The sequence below is a fragment of the Crotalus tigris genome, unplaced genomic scaffold (assembly GCF_016545835.1).
Source record: "Crotalus tigris isolate CLP2741 ecotype Arizona unplaced genomic scaffold, ASM1654583v1 scf7180000019068.10715455, whole genome shotgun sequence".
Classification (NCBI taxonomy): domain Eukaryota; kingdom Metazoa; phylum Chordata; class Lepidosauria; order Squamata; family Viperidae; genus Crotalus; species Crotalus tigris.
In genome coordinates, this window is record NW_024097358.1 from 7,990,843 (window position 1) to 8,013,318 (window position 22,476).

A 22,476-nucleotide genomic window follows, 5' to 3' on the forward strand; every position below is an offset into this window, starting at 1 on the left:
TTATTTTGGACTAGCAGGGACTAGTTACTTGTAATTAAAGAATAGTGAGAAAGTCTTTACTTGAATTTATATTTTATTCTTAAATCTTAACTAACCTTAGATTTTAAGCAAAACAATAAAAATGAAACATTTTCATTTTGGGATGTGATAAAATCCTTAACCACAATTAATAATGTTAATCAAAACAATTACTTCTACATTAATTCTGGTTGAAGAATTTGAGTTTATTTGTAATAAGTAGTTCTCGACTTATTAATTTAGTTATCGTTATTATTAGTTAATTTAGTTATCGTTCAAAGTTACAACAGTACTGAAAAAAGCAATTTATGACTTTATTTCACACTTACTACCATTTCAGCGTCCCCATGGTCATGTGACCAAAATTCAGATGTTTGGCAACTGGCTTATATTTATGACGGTTGCAATATCCCAGGGTCACACAAATACCTTTTGTGACCTTTTGACAAGCCAGATTCACTTAATAACTGTGTTACTAATTTAACACCAGCAGTAATTTATTTAATAACTCTGACAAGAAAGATTGTAAAACTAAGTTAACGACGTCTCACTTAACAACAGAAATTTTGGGCTCAATTGTGACCATAAGTCGAGGACTACCTATACAAGGTTACAGAATATATTCTTAGCTAAGGAAAAATTTTATTACTTTGGCATGTAAACTGGAATACTTACAAAAGTATGATTTAAATGGGCCAGATAACTTTTACATGAACTGTGTACAGTTAAGAGATTTTGTGGCTAAGGAAAATTTATCAAAATAAAAATAAATAAAATATCTCATTATATTGTAACTGAGAGCCAATATTGTCTATTAGTATCAGGCGAGAAACTGGGAGATCATGAGTTCTAATCACATCTTAAGCATGAAGCCAGCTACAGTATGTGACCTGGGGCTGATCACTTTCTCTCAGCCTGAAGAAGGAAGCAATGGCAAATCACTTCTGAAAAGCCTTGCCAAGACAACCGCAGGAGTTTGTGCAAATGGTCTCTGAGAACTGGACATGCTTAAAGGGAAAAAAATGTTCTAACTGCATAATATTAGAATCAAGAGATGAAAAATTTCCATTTCAAAAAGGATGGCCATTTCTGAGACTCCAAGAATCTGGACAACCATACTGTATAAAAAAAAACTCTAATTACTTGTTGTTATCTAGTGATTGTCTGGATTTCCCTGTCACAGGTACAATATATCTAAATCTTCAATGGGTGGATCACATCTAAAATCTAAGTGCTATGGCCTCATCAATATTTGTTTTCAAATTTTCAGAAGAAAAACAAGGGTAAATAACAATTGCTTCAAGCAGGAATTGTAGCACATGTAACTCTGCTGTTCAGAAGTCCAGCCAATGAAAATTCTTTCTACAAATTAGGAGTAGTAGGAGACTGCCACCGTTGAATTCCCAGGCAGAAAAGTTGACATCTATTACAGGTGGAACTCCTCAGAATATCTGCATTTTAAATCAAGAAATAGACATTGAACTTGGCTTTTCTTAGATTTCGTAAGGCAGTTTCTCTAATTTCTTGCTTAACACCTCTTTGGGGAACAAGGTTGAAGAAGAGATATTCAAGGAATATCTGCTAAACTCTTTATCCTATCAGATCAATAATGCATTTATGTCATCCCTCAGGCAGCTGGCAAAGTTTAACAACAGAACTACTTTTTCAAGCTGAGCATGTTTAGAAAGGAAAAGTGACTCTCTGAAGTAACCTTGATGAAGACAAAATGCTCCCCCCCCCCCAACTAATGTTGGTTCTGCCCACACAAGTTGATTCAACTAGAATTAGGATCAACAACCTCAATTTATGTAACCTTGTTGCCACTGGAAAATCTAGATGTACAAGTACAGGATATGAAGGAAAGGAGTTGCTAAGCTGTTGAAAGACACAAGATAAGTATACTTTAATGCAAGTGAAGTGTTATTACTGTAGCTACTTTTCCTATTCAGAGCCAACATGAAGAGCAGAATTTCAAAGTAAAGAAATAGGTGAACACTCACTATTTCCTGGAATATAGAGTGCCTACTCAAGAAGCTCATATTTCTGCTCTCACAAGAAAGACGATGGTTATTCAGTGAGAAGTGGAAATATATTTCACATATGTTTAAATTCAATTTACACATTCCATAACTAGATCCCTTGGGTCCAAAACTAACCCGTAAGACTTTAGATAAATACAGCCTGTCACAGAAGGCTTAGGAGATATACAGACCAGGAAGCTAGACAGAGATTTTGTTACCTCTCTTTAACAAAAACAGCAGACAACTCCACCCAAATACACATGTGTCCAGTGATGCCTAATGATAATAATATGATGCCATCCATAGATTTCAGAATCTGGTAGGTATATTAGAGTATGACCAAAAATATATTTTAATTGTCTAAACATATCACATATTTTACTGCCTTAATTTTTCACTGAATATTGTTCCACAGAATGAAACATGAGATAGTATTGAATTTGACATGAGTTTGTGCTTCTCTACTAGAAACCTAGTACCTGCAGTACAGGAATACTTGGAAAAGCTGTCTTTCAGCAGATTGATTATTTTATTATTCAACATGATGGCTTTTTAAAATCTCCATTTTTCTGCATTCTTTAATTAGCAGAGATGAACTTTCACAGAGTTTGGAAATTGTTTCTTTTTTCCAGGTATTATTGGCAGGACTGAAGAGAGTCCTCTGGTCAAAGGAAGTTTGGGTGCTGCCCATGACAAGGACATATGGAGCCTGGTGTTGCAGCTAGAGGCCACTGCCAATCAAATCTAAGTCAGCAGGGACCCTCCTACAGGATAATCAACTGAAAGAGCCCGTAATACAGTACACTCCCAGCTGCTGGAATTCTCAGTGTGTCCATCAATGGTCTCCTGGCAACAGGCAACAAGAAACTGAAGGCCTTGGCCACCCAAATGAACAGGGGCCCTACTAGCTCTTATCTGGCGCTGAGGGCAGCGTGGGAGGAGGTCGGGTTAAAATTAACTTCATTACAGATGGAGAGATCCTCTTCTGAAAAGAATCCCCCTTCACTACTTCAGCAGCTGCCCTTGCTCCTTCAACCCACTTTTTAAGAAATTTTTAGTGAGAAGACAGAAATAAGCATTAGTGAACAAACCAATAAATAAAATCTGGATGAGACAAACAAGCAAACTGGTTTTAAATTAATTCAGCAAAAGATTTGCAGTCAAGTAGCCAGCAAACAATCACAAAGGGAGAAGTGGCAATTAGTGTCATAGTTGGTGACTAGGACTTCTTTAGCAGAACAGATCCAGGGTTTAGTTTTGTGAATTCTGCACCTCTTCCTTCTCCTGCATAAAAAAAAAAAAATCAATACTATCAGTACGTGGAGTACAGTAGAATACAGTAGAATCTCCTCTCTATCTTCTGTTTTTTTATTTTTATATTGCATTATTTATCATCCCAAATTCAGGCAGTTTTTATAGCCATCACAATAATCTCACTTTTTATGCCCTCCCTCCATTTTTCACAATTTCTTCTATCTTAAGCTTCGCCCTGCTTGCATAGATATTAGACATAAAGATCAGAGCATTGGCAGCCTTCTGTGTTGTGCTGAATCTTGTTTTGTTTTGCTGTATATATATCAATTTTGAAAAATTCCAAAACACGAATACACACTTTTCGAGGAAGTATTTATACTTGAGTTATTGTTTTTGTATCCATTTAAATTGTCTTATTGAGCAAACATCTGCTAAATAACTACTTTATTTCATTCAATATAAAAATATTTTGAATGTCCTCCCTCCCTCCCTCTTCCTATGTTGTAAATAAACTTAACTGAGCCATCCAAGCTTCCCAGAGCCTCTTTCCCAAGAAACCTATTACTATTGTATATCATTGACAAATCGATCAATGTAATGCCTGAATGTAAAAACAGAATAATAGAATTGGAAGAGACCTTGGAGGTCTTCTATACCAAACTCCTGCTCATGCAGGTGACCCTATACCATTTTAGATGAATGGCTGTACACTTAAAAGTCTCCAGTGATGGAGCACCACAACTTCTGAAGGCAAGCTATTCCACCGGTTAATTGTTCTGTTAAGAAATTTCTCCTTAGTTCTAGGTTGCTTCTCTCTTTGATTACTTTTCAGCCATTGTTTCTTGTCCTGCCTTCTGATACTTTGGAAAATAGGTTGATCCCCTCTTCTTTGTGGCAATCCCTCAAATATTGGAACGTTACCATGTCACCCCAATCTTTCTTTTCACTAGATATACCCAATTCCTGCAACCATTCTTCATAAATTCATAAGCTTTCAGGCCCCTAATCATCTTTGTTGCTCTTCTCTGCACTCTTTCCAAGGTCTCAACATTTTTTTTTATAAAGAGGTGACCAAAACTGGATGCAGTATTCTAGGCGTGGTCTTAATAGGGCTTTATAAGGTGATACTAGTACTTCACATGATCTTGATTTTATCCCTTTGTTAATGCAACCTAGGATTGCATTGGCTTTTTTTGGCTGCTGCCGCATACTGCTGGTTCATTTTACTAGGACTACAAAATCCCTCTCACAGTTACTGCCATTGAGCCAGGTTTCACCTAATCTGTATCTGTACATTTGGTTTTTCTTGCCTAACTGTAATACCTTTATCTTTACTTTTCTCCGTATTGAATTTCATTTTGTTGAAAAGCTTTAAAAAGATATAAGAGTCCATCAGATTTTACTCCACTAGTCTTTGCCTACTATAGGCATCATCTCTATTTCAAGGCCATTGAACCAGTGCTGTCCAAAGACATTTCCACAGTCCTGTGGCCAGCATGACATCATGGAGCACTGTTACTTTCCCACTGAAATGGTACCTATTTATCTATTTGTATTTGTGTGCTTTTGAACTTTTAGTTTGGCAGGAGTTGGGGCAAGGATGGGAACTCAGCGTGTTGTATGGAGCTAGGGTCTCAAACCTAGGCTACCAGCTTTCCAGCCAACAAATCCAGAGTCTTAACCACTGAGCCATCATTGTGCCACTCTTTTATTGGACAGGCCCAGTGTAAATCATACCCTAATTTCTTTAGCTCCCTAAGTCCACCCCATGTCTGCCAATGGAAGCCTATAAATGATGACTAAATGGAATCACCATATTCAAACATTATATCTGTCATGGAGTATGAAGAAGATATGCAATAGGTGTTACGAGAATAGAATAGAATAGAATAGAATAGAATAGAATAGAATAGAATAGAATAGAATAGAATAGAACAAGCTGGAAGGGACCTTGGAGGTCTTCTAATCCAGCCTCCTGTTCAAGCATGAGGACCTATACCATCTCAGACATGTGACTGTCCAGCCTCTTCTTAAAAATCTCCAGTGATGCAGCGCCCACAATTTCTGAAAGCAAACTGTTCCACTGGTTAATTGTCCTCACTGTCAGGAAGTTTTTCCTTAATTCCGGGTTGCTTCTCTCTTTGATCAGTTTCCAACCATTGTTTCTTGTCTTGCCCTCTGGTGCTTTGGAGAATAGTTTGATGCCCTTTTCTTGGTGGCAGCCCCTCAAATACTGGAACACTGCTATCATGTCTTCCCTATTTCTTCTTTTCTTTAGACTAGTCAAACCCAAGTCCTGCTGCAGTTCTTCGTATGTTTTAGTCTCTAGGTCTTTAATCATCCTAGTTGCTCTTCTCTGAATTTTCTCCAAACTCTCAACATTTTTTGTGATATGGTGACCAGAATTGGCTGCAATATTCCAGGTGTGGCCTTACTAGGGTTTTATAAAGTGGTACTAATACTTTGTGTATATTGGCTTACCCTGGAAAGATAACAGGGAGTGAGAAAGAAACTCAAGATTGCTCTGCCTTGATTTATTTTATTTAAAAAAAGAGGGAGAGAGACAAAGACTGTCAGATTTTACAATTTCTATTATAATATCCTATAACAATATAGTAGTGTTCCTGCAGTTCTTGTGGTATTTGTTCCCTGCTCTGGCCTACCTCAAAGAACTGGAAATATCTCTGAATATCACCTACAACAGACAAAGAGAGATTTTATTTTGCTGTCTTGTCTTGTTATACCTGGACTAGATCAAAACTGGCATTTAGTACCAAAATGACAAACTAAATACAAGGCAGGAATATTATTTGAGTATTAAATACAAATCAAAATTACATCTCATCTTTGCTTCAGGACCGTTGCTTCAATAGCTTAAAAGGAATAAAATAAATGTCAGATAATTAAAAGGAAGCAATAACAAAGATAATTAAGGTTTTCCTTCTGTCTTCCCTTGAAATCAACCTGGCACTTTTCAGAAGAATGTGCAGATAGAAACAGTTTGCACATTTCTCCAAATAACTCTTGGCTCAAAAGTATACTTTATACAAATGTGTGTACTTTAACCTAAATAAGGTAATCCTTGACTTACTACCACAATTGACCCCAAAATTTTTGTTGCTAAGTGAGACATTTGCTAAGTGAATTTTGCTCCATTTTCAGTTGTTAAGTGAATCCCTGCAGTTGTTAAATTAGTGACACTGTTGTTAAGTGAATCTGGTTTCCCCATTGACTTGGCTTGTCAGACATTTTCAAAAGGTGATCACATGACCCCAGAACACTGCAACTATCATAAATATGAGTCAGTTACCAAGCATCTGAATTTTGATCATGTGACCTAGGGGATGCTGCAATGTTCATAATTGTGAAAAATGGTTATGTCACTTTTTTCAGTGCCATTATAACCTTGAACGGTCACTAAATGAATTGTTTTAAGTTGAGGACTACCTGTACATATTTAAAAAATTGCATCTGTATAAAATATGTTCAGGAATAATATATATTTCAATGTGATTGAATAAGAAATAGGAGCCACTAACTTACAAATCAAGACAAGAGAAACTGATACGGGCAAGAAATTGAATGATCCCAATTACTGCTTTAGTCAAATACCAGGGGAGATTGTATTCATCAAATTCTTCCTATGCTTTTTCAGCAGCACCAATCTAGTAGTGGTGCAAACTATATCAGATTCAAAACAATGGACCTGATCTTACTGGAATACTTTTGAAAGGTCAAAACAATTTGTTTCTAATTCAAAGTAGGCTGTTTCATATTGAAAGCACTTTGCTCATACCTGTTGGCTATTACATTGTTTGAAATAGTATGAGGTGCTAAATAGATAAATGGAGGATGGCAAGTAAGAGTAATATTCTGAGTATTCTCTTACCAAACTCATTGCCCACAGACATTATTAGTACTTCTTGATAATTTGTTTCCAAAATCCTAAAGAGATTGCTCCTGGATCATCTACATGAACAGAGTTAAGTACAAGTTTGGTGACATTGGCAAAGCACTTTCTGCCTTGAGATTCTTCTATTTGAGATTTGAAAGAATAACAAACGTGCGTAAGTCCCCATTTTAAATTTCCCAGTGTGTTCCGAATGATCCTCCTCCTATCCTGTTTGAATTTAAAATTGCAGTGTGTCAACTCATTCCCAATTCAAAGAACACACAAAAAACAAGCTCTATGAGGTGGAGGATTTGGCTGTGTTTAAAAGAGGTAGAGATCCCCCCCCCCTCTTCTCTCTTCCTTTTTATTGCCAGAATTCTTAACTTGTAACAAAAGCAAAGAAACTTAATTGTTCTCATTCCATGTCATTAGCATACCATTAAGAAATAAGTACTCATATTACATAATTTTTAATATTTATATTTTCAAAGATTCTCTTAACATTGGTTGGACCTTAATGAAAATAAAATAACAGCAAATAAATAAACAAGGCTCAAGGTTGATAAGTGGGTGATTAACAAATATTCCTCAAAGTAAATCAAAAAAAGTCTAAACTCATATTAGTATCAACATAGATGATTCTTGTTTTGTACTGACTCTTGTTTTGTACTGAGAGAGAGAGAGAGAGAGAGAGAGAGAGAGAGAGAGAGAGAGAGAGAGAGAGAGAGAGAAATCTATCCTATAATCTGTAAATAATTTTATATCTTCAGCAAAGATAATTGAGTACAATAAGGTTTCTATTAAAGTAATGCTTATTGCAGGTAGATGAAAACTCTCTAAGGAGAATGTATTAATATAACACATACACACACACGTATATATGTATGTATGTATACATATATATATATACCCACCTACAGGAATAAAAGATAAACATAAGAACATAAAGAAAAATTAAGAAAAAGAAAAAGTGTGAGAAATATTATAAATAAAGAAGCAATTTCTGATCTTCTTCGTATTAGTTACAAATTAAATTATTATCCCTCCTCCCTAAGATTATGATTCCCCTTTATGCTATTCAATCCTTTTAATAAGGAAATCCATAAATCATCATTTCATTTTTCCCCATTTTCAGCAAAAGGTTAATCAAAGGCTTCCAAACATTTGTAAAAGTACTTGTCTTATCCCTTATGAAAAAGTTTTCACATGTCTGTAAATTCTGTCATTTTCACAATCTATTCCTCTCCATTGTGGGTATTTCAGTATTTCTTCAATGTTGTATATATAGCAGTCTAGCTACAATTACGGTACTATATACAAAACCAATCTTCCATAAGACTTTTCTAACTGGTTATCCATAAGGGCCAATAAAAAAAATCAGAATATTAACTTTTAAAATTCTTTTACATCACAATATGTATTCATATATTTTTTTTCTTTTTCACTAATCCATTCATGGTAAAATGTTCTTTCATGTTTTTCATATTTCTAATATTGATTGGGAAGTCTGATGAGCTGCAACAGTTTCAACTATCTGCATAAATTGCAAATGAAGAAACTATGTACTTACTCAAGAAACATTTCTCCTTTTGAAAAGAACATGTAGGCATTAACATTCTAAACTCTTGTTTAGTTATACAGCAAGAAACAATGCAGGAAGAAAACATATCCAACAGCTCCAACAGTTACTGGGTTCAGCTCCATTGTTATTTTTAAGATACTAAGCATATATGATCTTGGCTCTAAAGTTCCTGTAAGTTCCTACTAGCTAAGCAAGAGCTCAAAATAAATCATCCTATATGATGCTGTGCAGAGAATCACTTATATTCCTACATAGATTAGGAATTATTTATTTTATTTGTAAGATTTTTTATGCTACTTTATAGGCAGCAGATTCAAAGCAATGTGCTCATTATATAATCCTCTTTGGCATACAAAGCATAGGAAAGTTGCAACTTTCAAATGTCCTATTGCATACTGAATCACTATGCTAAGCATGCTACCTAAAATCTTTTCTAAACTGAGTCAATCATGATTCCCATCTAGGTGTAGCATTCCTACTGATCCACAGGAATTTCCAAAGAAAATGTTGTTTGGATTAATCCCTCTAGAGCAGTGTTTCCCAATTTGGAAATTTTAGGCTGCTTTTGGAATTCTGGGAATCGAAGTCCATGCATCTTAAAGTTCTAAGATTGAAAAACACTGCTTTAGAGCTTTGTAACAGAATGTATGCCAGTAGGACAGAAGATGTATCAATCCTTCAGTAGCATGGTACCCAAAAGTGTACTTTTCGAAGTTCAGATTTAGTAACTTTAAATAAGGGTGTTGGTACTAGTTCCAATCCTTGTTCTAAAGCTTCCCAAAATAACATCTTGAAGCACTTCAAATATTCCAAAAGTGCTAGATAAAAGTGATCATTATTACCTACCAGTAGCAGCTGTGACTTATTAACAAACTGTTGCTAGGTTCTGAAATAACAATCATTTCCTCTTTCAGGAACTGTTCTTATGTTTCAAACTGCTTGCAGGAATCCACAGGTCGTGTAAATCTAAGTGCCACCCCAAGGACCACTTATATTGCTTGATATTCCCATTCTCAAACATAACCCTACTGGGAGAAGGTCAAAAGACTAGAATAGCATATGCATTAACAGCAGCACCTTGATTTCTCTTCCAATAATCCTATGACTTGTTCGGGATGTGTGTATGGGGGGAGGGGGAAGAGATAGGTATTTAAAGACAAGCAATCTATGGTAGTTGCACACTTGCTCCAAAACTGCTACTCTGCTCAGAGAAATTTTTATTCATCACTGTAATCGGGCAAGCAATCACTTAACAGGTTGGGGCAAATTTTGATACTGCAATTCCACTGCATGTTAGCTATGTATAATTAGGAATGTTCAATGTGCAACCTCAGACTACATACAGTTCCTAAACTCATTTCTGTGGCTGCAAGTCTCTTCCAAATGTCAATGCCTTGCCATTTGGAGATAAGAAATACATGAGAACTGTTATATAACAATTTATGAGCCCAAAACTGGCTTAAAATAGCTTTAAAATGAGATGAAACCATACCCATTTCCCTTACCCCCAATTCTGCAGAAATAACATATATAGATTTTCTCCAAGTGAGACATTTTTATGGGAACAAGTATAGGAGCAGGCAATCAAAAGAAGCATGTTCCAGGTTACCATAATACTATAACAATTGTGTTTATCTAAGTGTATACTATATATTCTCTAGTACTTGAATATACTCTGCAATGGTATGGATGATACAACTGAACAAGGAAAGAAGAGTGTTTTTTAAAAAGCTCTCTTCCATTTGGGTAGAGATGCTAGTTGGCTCCTATTTCTCCATTTCTACTTTGGGGACTTTGCAGCAAAAAAAGGCCCTGGGCATCCAGAGAATGTCCTTTAAAATAAACTGAGAAATGTCATGGGGGAGTGACGTCAAAAACTGTATTGGGAAAGTAGCCTTTTCTCCTAGTCTGAAAAACCATTTTGGTTTAATATTTAATAGAAACTCTGCAGTGGAAGTATAATGAAGGGGGAAGCAAAGGAATCTTCTGATGAAGGCTTGAAGGTCACCTTGGCAACAAATTAGGCCAATGGAGATTGCATATTATGTGGGAAAGAATGTAATTATACATTGAATACCAAAGTAACATCTTCCCAAATTGTTGTCTCAGATCAGTATTCCATTTAGCTTCTTTCAAGCAAATATCTAAATATCTTTTCTATGCTCCTTGATTGCAGAACAAAAGTTCCTATTTGGAATTTCATTTGGTTGCAGGATATAGATAGAGTTAATCTAGAAAAGATACGACAATCCTATGTTTGACAATTCTATGTTTGAAAGTAATTTGAATTGCAGTAAAGATGTATTCAATTGGGTCTAGTCAAGAAGTTCAGAAGTTGCTTGTAGACTTGAGAGAGAAGTAGAACAAGTTTACTATTATTTTCAAAAGAAGCAGAGAAGTTTTATTACTTCGTCCGAATGAAATGGTTTGAAATAATTCTCAGATTTAGTCTAGATTTGTTGTCAGTATATAGAAGAAACCACAGAGCTCTCAAAGAGAGACTGCCACTTAAAACTAGTTTATGTGATGCCATAGGCCAGGTATTTTAAGCAAGGCTTTTTGTTTGCCTGATGAAGAACTATAGAGAATTAAAAGGCTCGCAGAGTATTTTGTCATTTGATTCTTTACCTTTAAAAATGTTATTCCACCAGTAGGGATTGTGAAATGTATTACTGCAGTAGTCTTTACAACAAACTTTTATGTGATTGTAGACATTGTACAAAGAAAGCTGTATTATGGTGGCAAAACCCCAGGACGTATATGCCTTTCAGTAAAATTTGATAGAAAAATGCTACCAGATACCAGATTTTTTACCAACAAGTTGCAAAGTAATATAGCCAGAGAATCCGGGCTATCTGGACATAAATATGGCACTTGAATTGCTCAAGCCTTATTTGAAACTTATAAATATAAGACCAAGTTATGATATATTCAATTAAACCATAGTTAAATAAATTATGACTTAATACAATGTGCAAATCCAGCCTGAGGGCTGGGTTGGTTCACCTCAATCTTACAGACATGTACACTCCCAAATTTCCAGATGCTCAAACTTGTAGAAAGGCAAGACCAGCCTGAATATGAAGTAATGTCTTAAATTCCTAACTATAAATCACTGTCATGTAGCTGGAATGAGGAAGAGCAGCAATCAGAAGGAAGGCCTCAGCCCCAGGATCTCTTTCTTTGGATCTCAACCAGTGGATCACGTTTGTTGCTGATGCTCTCAAAAGTAGCTTCTTCTCAGTTGATATTGGCCACTGAGGTTACTACTGAAATCCTTCCATCCCAGTTGCCAGGATCTGCCCTCAAAGGCCATTTTGATTCAGGCTGCATGAAGGACCAGATATCTGGTATCTGCAGACACATCTATCTTTCATAATACCAGGTCTTTAATAAATACAAGTTCAGCATCTTTTGAAAAGGGCATACCTGCATTTGAAATATAGATTTTTCACTTTATTGAAAGAGTATTACTCTTACATTATACATCTTAATTTATAACAGAAGTTGCTGATCTATCACCATTGGATATATTGCAGAGTCTCTGCTGTTTCTGTAGGTAACAAAAATAGTAACTAATACAGCTATGCAAAGGCTGTATGTAGTGCTGTTTTTACATCACAATATGTGGTATGGAGGAATGGCACCACCTTGTCTTCTCCGTTTTAGCTTCATAGTTGTTCATGAGCTACATCTGGATGTTGCCAGGCATGTAGATAGAAAACTGCTAGCATTGCTATTCCCTCTACCCATCTCAAGGACAAAATTGCTTTTTATCTATTGTTCATGTCTGCTTTCTCTTACTTTTCACCTGTGAGCTAAACTAGCCTTGGAATCAGATTTAGGACTCTTTCAGAAAAATGGTAGACCTGGTTCAAAATGGTAGCCTGGTAGTCTGCCTGACATTTTCTAACATTTTCTTCAGGCAACCTGACAGGTGGCTAAACATAACTTTCCAAGCACATATCTACACTTGTCCAATCCTGCCATACCACACCTTGCAGAAGGTGAGAGATGGTTGGTTCCCTGCCAGTCTACAATGTTTGGCAGGAGGAGAAATGAACCTGAGAGGTTCTACCAATCACTTTCTTTACCTCATCCTTCATTTAAATGAATAAGAGCATCATCACTCACCAGCCTTATTATTTTGACAGAACAGAACTTGATAACTGAATCAGCAAATTTTGTGCCAGCATTACTTTGAACTCAAGGACTGGTGGGCACCCTTTAATAATCCATCTAACTGTGCCCAAATGTGGAGTGCCAAAAGTTAAAATACTGTAATAAACAAGGTAGTGTATATTCTGCTTTAAATCAAAAAATACAGAACAAGGAAGCACTAGTGACAAAAGAAAATAATAAAATAACCTTCTCTGCATAATTTACAGCATGCTATTAGCATTATTTTCTATTGCCACATCAAATGTTTTGCAACATTCCAGAAAACGCCATCAAATTTGGCGTCTCTGACTCAAACACCATTATTATCAACTCAAGTTAGCACATAAATAAAAAAACTTATCTTTCTATCTAAAGTTTAAATTGTAAACATTTAAACTTGGGGTGTGGGATAGAAAGAAAATAATTTAATTTTCTAGAGAGTCAAGCAAAAATTAGTACTATACTCCATTTAATGCTTAAAAAATCAACCAGTGTTTTTGAAAACCATTCTCCAGTTCACAGATCTATGTTTCAGTTCTCCAGAGAGAATTAAGCTACTTGGAAGAAAATTTGTATCTGTTTAAAAAGGCAAAAGCTTTTAGACATAATTATATTTATTGAGCCATTAAATTGAGATTGTGAAATGTAGTTACAAATCCACTTTCCTTATGAAAAGGCTGTAACCTTTGCTTCTGTTTCTGTGATTTAGTGTTATTCTCTTTCTTTTCTGAGTTTTAGAAATTTGCCAGGTAATATTTCTCCACCATGGGCCTGACTTCCCCCAAAGAAAGTTCACAGAAAGAAGATAATATTTTCATGAGTATTATCAGCACGCTAAATAGGTCTGGGAGAAACCCCAGACTGAAAACGTGAAGAACATCAACAGTATAGCCCAGTGATGGCGAACCTTTTAGAGACCAAGTGCCCAAACTGCAACCCAAAACCCACATATTTATCACAAAGTGCCAGGGCTGCATCAACATTGTGCCCTCAAGGGGAGTGGGGGTGTGTGGCCCACTGGGTGGGTGTGGCTGCAGTGGTCACAGCAGACTGGGTGAGCGTGGCCGGGGCCAGTCCCTCGCCATCTCCAGGGCATCCCCGGGGGGCCAACGCCACTTGCTCACTCACTTCCTGCCCTGTCACTTCCAAAGTCACGTGCTCGCTACTCTGGCGAACTCTGCTGCAGCAACGGCATGCATGCCCACAGAGAGGACTCTGAGTGCCACTTCTGGCACGCGTGCCATAGGTTCGCCACCACTGGTATAGCCTGTTTTTCACAGTGGTGTCTTCCAGATATATTGGTCTACCATTCCTATCAACCTCCTCTGATTATGTAAGCCCATTTCATTTGGGGGGAAAGGATACTGAAAATACCAGTTAAGGAGATAGATAAGAAATTCCCAGTTCCTCTGAACCCATCTGGCTTGACTGGCTCTCTCACCCATGAGACATCACTTATTAATCTCTAAATTTCAGCCTTTTAAATTCAAGGAACCCAATAATGTTCTCACAATGTTTCCTTAACAGAACCCATTCAGATAAGATATGCAGCAAAATTGCCTGATCTGCATATCATGAATTATTTGTTGTTATTAACCAGATTCAACTGAACATTTGTTCTCAAATTATCCTTAACTTATTCAATTTATTTGGAGCAGCAAGATCAAGAAAGGCACTGGGAGAAAACTGGGTGTATGTAAACAACCCAAGGCCAAAAGAGTTGGACAAAACAGCATTTAAAGATATGAAGGAAACATCCATAAAAGATACACTAAAAAGCAACCAAAAAAAAAGTAGCAAAATGTTCAGTATGTAACTCTGGATAATCAAAAGCAGATGGCAGGTCATTTCTATTTCTGGTGGACAATACCTGCTGGGATTATGACCAGGAGGACTGAACAATACTGAAATCTATACAGAAGTTTTCTTTTCTGTAATCTGATATCATCCAATAATAATACATTTCTTACTCCACAAGTCCCAATCATCAAGGTTATCCTGTCTGGAAATTATGGCAATTTGATCCAATACTTCAGGATAGCTCTACTGGTATGCCCTCTTGATAAAAATGAAATCCACTAAACTCAATGTGGCTTATTTTTCAGTCGCCTGGGATTTCATTATAAATCTAGGTCAGATCCAGCCAAACTTCATATTCGGTTAGAAAGAACTACTGGCCACTGATTATTTCTTGACAGTAAAAAGATTTTTGACTGGTGCTTCCTTTTGAAAAAAATAATCAAAGCAAATGGGACTCCGCGGAGATTTTAATACAAAGACTAAATATCTATGAATATATGCAAAAGCTAGGAGAAACCCGCTTCCGCAACCGTCCATTGAGAGCTTCAGCCCTTTATCTTCCTTCCTTACAAGGTAGAAACATTCTCTCTTATTCACACATACGCTTTTGTATAGCAAACCAGCTAACCCCTAATTTAACTCATAAGTAATTCAACCAGTCCCCGGCTTCAAGCTCATAATCACTGCTACGGATTGCAACAAAACAACCAACCAGAACAACAACAACAACTCCTTTCTCGGAGGGCGGGGCTGTAAAGACAATCTCCTACACTAGATCGACGATAGACCCAGACCCAAAAGAAGAGGGAAATGACCTCCCGAAGAACTAGTAACCCATGCTTGGCGGTTGCATTCTCCTAATTTGCTCTGGTAAACTAAAACATGGGCAAATCCATTGAGAAAGGTTAGTTTTCCACGAAAACTTCTCAGATCCCATCTGCAAAATCTGCCCCAAGACCCGCCGAATTTAACAACCCAAGTTGCGTTTATTCGCTCTCTCTCTCTCTCAATTGCCTCGCCCTGCCTTCCCACACGGTTGACCCCTATACGAGAGTATTTGAGCAGTTCCATGCGGTTTACCGACACGTTAAGTTACAGTAAAGTTACACTCTCACACAGAAGAAAGTGTAAATCGAGAAACAAACTGGCACGCAAAATTTCTATCTGTTGTGCAATTCTTCTTTCCCTCTTTTTTCCTTTTTTCCCCTTCGTTCCCTCTCCCACTGAATCTTCCCCGATTCAAATCACACATACAGTATATAAGCATTCACAATGACCTACCTTCGGTAGTCGAACCGCTTGGCCAGACAGAAACCAAGAGAATCCCCATACCGAACCAGCAGGGACAAAAAATGTGGCCCATTGTTTTATCATTGCAACCCCCTGCGCATAATGTTGTTGTAGACTAAGAAGCGGAGTTATTCCCCACAGCAATCTTCAAAAATATTCCCACCAGCTTCCCTCCTCACTTCTTTGCTACCTAACTTTTCAACTCCTTTCACTTCCTTAAAAAAAGAAAAGTCACCACCTCTGTGGGTTGGTTTTTTTTTTTTTTCCTCCGCCAACGCTAAACGTCATGAACGCGCCGAGCGCGGGCACGAGGAAGATTCCAATTCCCTCGGGAACGGCGAATAATGAGTTCTTCTGAGAGCGTGCCTAAGTTATGCCTATGGAAAGCACAACAGAGGAAGAAAACTTTCTCTTTTTTTCTCTTTGATTCCGTACTGCTAAAGTTGAAAGTTTCTTTTTTCCTTCGGAATTTTTTAAAACTTGTAGATCGTTGGCTGACTGCTGAATGCAAATCTTTAAACATAAAAATATGTGAATTGAGCCCACTCTCCATAAAAATTGCAGAACAAAAACATGATAAATAGATTAGCACTATAAAACATTACATAGCAACAAAGATCAATAATAGCGCCAAAATTTACATGATATATTTGTAAAGTGCTTTAAATTTGCATTAGTCTCGTACTATCTTGAATGAGTTGGAAGACTATATTAATCTTGATTGAGCTGAGGGGGAAAAGCTATTTGAGAAACTGATTAGATTAATCAGAAAGATTAGACTGAAAGATGAATTGTAAAGTTTTTAACTTTGATAATAAAAAAGCATAAGTATCTTTGCATAAGAGTTTTTTTCCTAAAGGACTGAAAGAAACCAATACTACTTTCTCCCCTATCTCCACCAGATACAAAAACAGCTTCAGTAAATAAAGCTGTAAGGTAAAAGCTGTACTTACTTACTTGTACTGAGGGGTGTGTGCATTTGTATGTTTGCATAAAGAGAATAGTTTGGTTCTTACCTTTTAATTTTTACCTAATGATTTTTTTACCTTACCACACATCCATGGATTAAAATTGCCTTAATCAAGTTTTTTTTAATTCACTATGTAACCCTAATAATAACAAATATTAAATTAAGGAAGACTAATTTCTGTATAAGATATTGCAATATAAAGCAAAAACATTATTTAAATCTAAAAGGGAACACATGATATGTTAAGTCAGAATGTAGTTATTTAAGTTTATCATATTATGTGAACTCAGCCACTGTTCTTTGTAAACTACAATTTAAACTCTGTATATTGTGTGGCTTCAGCCAGTGATGAGTTATTCAATAAAACTATGGTTTAGTGGAAATTGTAGAATGACTATATGCATTGTTTATGTTTTACAGTTTTATGCACTGTGAATTAAACTTGAATTCTCTTTCTGGGAAACAGGTGCTATGTAAATTTTAACAATAAAAATGAAACATAATGTTTATTTCCTGCTTTCCACTCAATGTTCAACTGAGATTATGTTTCTGGAATATAATCACCTCCTCAAATGTGGCATAGGATGAATGGTGGGAGAATATTTTCAACAATGACCCCTCCCTTTTGGAAATGAAGTTGCCCCAGAAAGCATAATCAAAACATCAGAGAGGCCCACTTACAGGTTTCATGGCTGCTGTTTGGCCTCAGGCAAATGCCCTTCTTGTTAGCTAGGCTGTTAAAAAATTACCTCCAGCCTCTTACATGCACTTGCATACCTTACTTGGACTGAATGCCTCTATAGGAATATAATGCTTTTAAAGAAAACCCACAATACCTGCTTGAAATGTTCCTGGTGACTAATCAGTAGAATGTGCAAAAGAGTTCTAGCAAGTAGGTAAAGGGAGAAAGTTTAGCAAGTAGGTAAAGAGAGAAAGTTATAAAGGAAGTAAGCCCAATAAATAATAAGAACTCTTCTGCCATGCCCAGTGAAATAAACAGGGGGGTGCAGCAGCATTGCTGGAGAGAGACCTGTTCAATTTTTGGATAACAACACTCATATGGCTCTGCATTGAGTAGTGACAAAACATGTGTCCTAACATATTGCAAACTCCATGACTTCTAGCATACTACTAGAGCAGTTTGCACAAAGTCACTGCAAGAGTTGACATTTGCTGCAAGTACCAATACTGTATGGGTTTGCTTTTTTATTTATTTTTATTTTTTTAAAAAAAGACAAAATGCAAAAATAGTTATAATGCAAAAACATACAAAAATATATACAAATGCATAAAAGGTACATAAAAAGTACATAAAAGTGAAAATGTATAACCGACAAAAGCAAAGTATATTTCACTGTAGCAACTGAGTTACAGTTATATACACAATATACAAATATATGAATTGCTAATGCATTTATTTAACTATCATTCTACATTTTTCATCTACTATATTTTGTATAAATAAGTTCCTTCTTTCATTTTACTTGTACATACAGAATCTAGGTTTAAGTGCAATCCACTCCTACATGGCAAATGTAATTAGTTCTTCAATCGATTGGGTGAATTAGGCTAAACATTTATCTTTCTACTGTTGTGATGTCAGTTTTTAGCCATAGGAAGAGCACAGAAAATATATTTATATTGTCCTGTTGTCAAATTCCATGTAACAAAATGTTGTTTTGACAGTTCTTTTGTATATAAACATAAATTCTAATTATTTTTTGTTGTATAAATTGTAATATGAGGTTCATTCGCACTCTGCTGTAGAAGACATTCTCCCATTGTTTAGATGAAGTAGGAAACTAGTATTTTATTTCACTCATTTCTTAGCATCTGTATATCAAATTGATTTATTGATAACAAAATTTGTAAAAACTAATAGGGTTTTATTTTAGTTTTAAAGGATTTAACCAGCTATTCTAGGATCAGAAGTTGAAATGCTGTTGGTCTAAACAATGTTGTTAACAAATGTTGTAGTGTAAATATTGCAATTGGGTTACATCTGGAATCCATCTCTTAATATAGCATCTGTTAAAAATTCATCTTTATCATCTATCAGTTAGTCCAAAGAGATTATCTTTGCTTACCTCCAATGTTTCCTTATCACCACCTTTTCTCCCAATTTTTAAAAATTCAATTTCCCATAGAGTCAATTTAGCGTGGGAAAAAGTGTTGAATCTTTTTTTTTAATTGACATTACATTTTATAAGTGACTTGTTGCCATAGATATTAGAATTCTAGTGTACTTGGACTTTAGAAATAAGATTTAGAAATAAACAAAACAATGTCATCTGCAAATAAAAACAGTTCATTATATGTTCAGCTGAATACCATGAGTTTCTTTGGGAGGCTGAGTTCCAGCTATGACATAGATAAACCCGAGTGGCTTGGGAGATCATTTTCTCCCCTATAGACTTGCTCAGTCTGGATGATTTTTTAGTTCTGTTTCTCATTGGCTGAACTTCACAGTGCTTTCAGAAGCCCACCAATTTCATTCCTCCAGAAAGGAATTTTTATTTAGTTAAACAAAGTGTGCTAAATGAAGTGGATTTTTTTTTCATTTGTGCGTTTTAATTTACAGTTAGTCCTGTGATCACAACCATAATTGAGCCCCACAAGACCCAATTTTACAACCTTTCTTGTGGTGATTGTTAAGTGAGTGTGGCAGTCGATAAGTGAACCCATCGTTTGCTATGGGGCAGGTTTTGCTGAAAAGCAGAAGTAAATGCTGGTTTCTAGCAAAACTTTTGGAAATTGTGGTCATGTGACTGCAGAGTGCTCCAATCTGCTGTCAATGCAATCTGGTTGCCAAGATCTAAAATGCAGTCATAAGACTGAAAGTGGGGGGCAATGTCAGAACTTCAAAACCAGGTCGTAAGTAGTTTTTTGCAGGTCTGTCATAACTTTGATGAGGACTACTTCTACAAGTTTTTTTAATATGTTTTAAAGAGGAAAAGCTGGAGAGTTACTAGATGTTATTTGCTTTTTAAAATGCTCTTACAGATATTTAAATTATATTTTTACTGGGATGTTAAATATAACAAATGAGATTATTTCAGACAATAATAATAACAGTAAGGCAAGTTTGGTTCATGGCCAACTCTTAATTATTCCAGGGAAGCTTGCCCCAGGAAAATCACCCAAGAATGGAAAACTGGGGCTGAGATTTAAAACAATTAACCAGTGGAACAACCTGCCTCCAGAAGTGGTGAATGCTCCAACACTGGAAGTCTTTAAGAAGAGACTGGACAGCCATTTGTCTGAAATGATATAGGGTTTCCTACCTGAGCAGGGGGTTGGACTACATGACCTCCAAGATCCCTTCCAACTTTTTATTATTATTATTAGTTAACAAAAAAATAACATCCTACACAGTTAAAAGGCAGTTAAAATCTGCTGCTAGTCTCAGATACCCAAGACAACTGCCTCATGCTGTTGAACAGTATAAAAGGAACTTGTTAAATTTCCATTGAAACCAGAGCATTTCCCCTAGATTAGCAGTAATGGATATACAGTAGGTTGCTTCTAATCAAGGAGAGAGCTAACCTAGAACTAAGGAGAAATTTCCTGACAGTGGGAACAATTAAATCAGTGGAACAATCTGCCTCCAGAAGTGGTGAATTCTCCAACACTGGACGTTTTTAAGAAGAGACTGGACAGCCATTTGTCTGAAATGGTATAGGGTTTCCTGCCTGAGCAGGTGATTGGACTAGATGACCTCCAAGGCAGTGGTTCTCAACCTTTTTAATGCCGCGACCCCCCCAACCAGTTGTAAGTTGAGGACTACTCAATAGGTCGTAAGTCGAGGACTATTCAACTGGTGCAGCACCGTTTGCAGAATGGGACTTTTGGCGGGCTCAGCAGGGCAGAGACAGCCTGGACAATTCCTATTGGCTTTTGAAAGCCAACAGAATTAGACTCTATTCAAGAGAGTCTATTCTATTGGCTTTCAAAAGCCAATAGAATAAAAGGGAGTAGCACAGCTAAGGAAAAGGGAGGGGGGAAATGGTGAACTGCGTTGTTTGGCGACCCCCGTGAAATGGTCGTTCGACCCCAAATGGGGTCCCGACCCACAGGTTGAGAACCACTGCTCCAAGGTCTCGTCCAAATCTGTTATTCCTTTCTGTTGCAAAACTCTGGCCACTAAAAGAAAACAGGAATTGGAATTTTTGCCTCTCTTTCCTGCCATCTAGTGGTCATCTCAATTTCTGTAGTTTAAATCTTGCAGCTTTCACCTGTTAAGCTATATAAATAACTTTTAAACCCAGTGCTTCCTATTGAGTATCAGTAGGGAACCTGAACAACTGATTATACTGTTATTTTTGTAATTTTCGAAACATGGAATCTGACAATATATTCATTGCTCCTATTTGGAGTGCAATAAACATAATTCCAAGGCTACAAGATCAGCAATTCTTCAACTTTACTTTCACAGAGATTATTGTTTTTAATTTTCTTACTATTTTCAGTCACTTTGAATCATTTTTACAGAATGGCCCTCCAGATATTATTGAAATGCAGTCCCCAATATTCCTCCTCATTGATTTGGGTGACTGTGGGCTGCTGTACATTACTTCATTATCTGGAAACCAAATGTTTCCCATAGGTTTTACAGTGTTCCAGAGGTTTAGCACAATGTGAAAAGCAACATTACAAATTTAAGCCCAAAATATGTTGTTTCTGGCCAATGGAAATCTTAGCAGCACAGAAACAATGTACAAATTCATTCCTTTGTACCCCATAAATCGTCATAAAACAGGGTCATGTGATTGCAGGAGGTGGCAAATGGCTGTAAATGTGGCCCAGCAGCCAAGTGCTGGAAGTGAGATCACGTGACTGTGGGCAGAACTTCAAATCCAGGTCATAAATACCCCCCAAGTAGGTTCATCAGAACCTTTGGTTGCTAAGCAATCAGTTGTAATTTGAGGATTTATAAAAGAGGCTTGTTAAAATTTTGAAGAATTTCATGAGAAGGAATAAAGGAAAAATGAAAAACCAAGCTCTACATTATTTGAAGGGACTAAAGATCAAAATTGTTAGAAATAAAAGAAAGGAATATAAAATTGTTTATTTGATCAAGTTTAAAATAGATATGTTGTTATCTCTCGTGACTCTTAATGGAATATTACTGACATCAGGACTGAAAAGACAAAGCTTTATGGATTTGTTTATAGATAAAAGATGGGATATGGGAAGAAGAGATCAAATGCTGTTATAAGAGAAGAGTATAAGTTACTAAAATTGTAGTTGTCGAGCTGAAGAGGGAAGTAATTTCTTTATATATTTACTTTCTTCTATTTTACTATATTCTTATTTTGTTTTGTTTTTCTTTATCTTTTTTCTTTTCTGAACCTTTTTTTTCTTTTTTAACTTGTATTAGTTTTGTTGTAATTGTAATCTTTAATAAAATTACTATTAAAACATCATTTTTGATCTTATTGAGACTGCTAACTTTGCACTGTTAATCTAAAAATACTTGCTATTTTTC

General features: G+C 36.3%; 1 protein-coding gene across 2 annotated transcripts in view; it reads right to left on the reverse strand.

Moving 5' to 3' along the window:
• ERBB2 (erb-b2 receptor tyrosine kinase 2) overlaps nt 1-16,267 on the reverse strand; it is a 70,578-nt gene extending 54,311 nt beyond the window's left edge. Inside the window, exon 1 of one of the 2 annotated variants that reach the window (XM_039359119.1) lies at nt 16,010-16,267. In XM_039359119.1, the coding sequence (XP_039215053.1) occupies nt 16,010-16,091 (82 nt within the window). In that variant the 5' untranslated portion in view covers nt 16,092-16,267. The remainder of the gene's footprint in view (nt 1-16,009) is intronic. The other variant, XM_039359118.1, reaches the window with a different exon arrangement.
• Nucleotides 16,268-22,476: the final 6,209 nt, after the last annotated feature.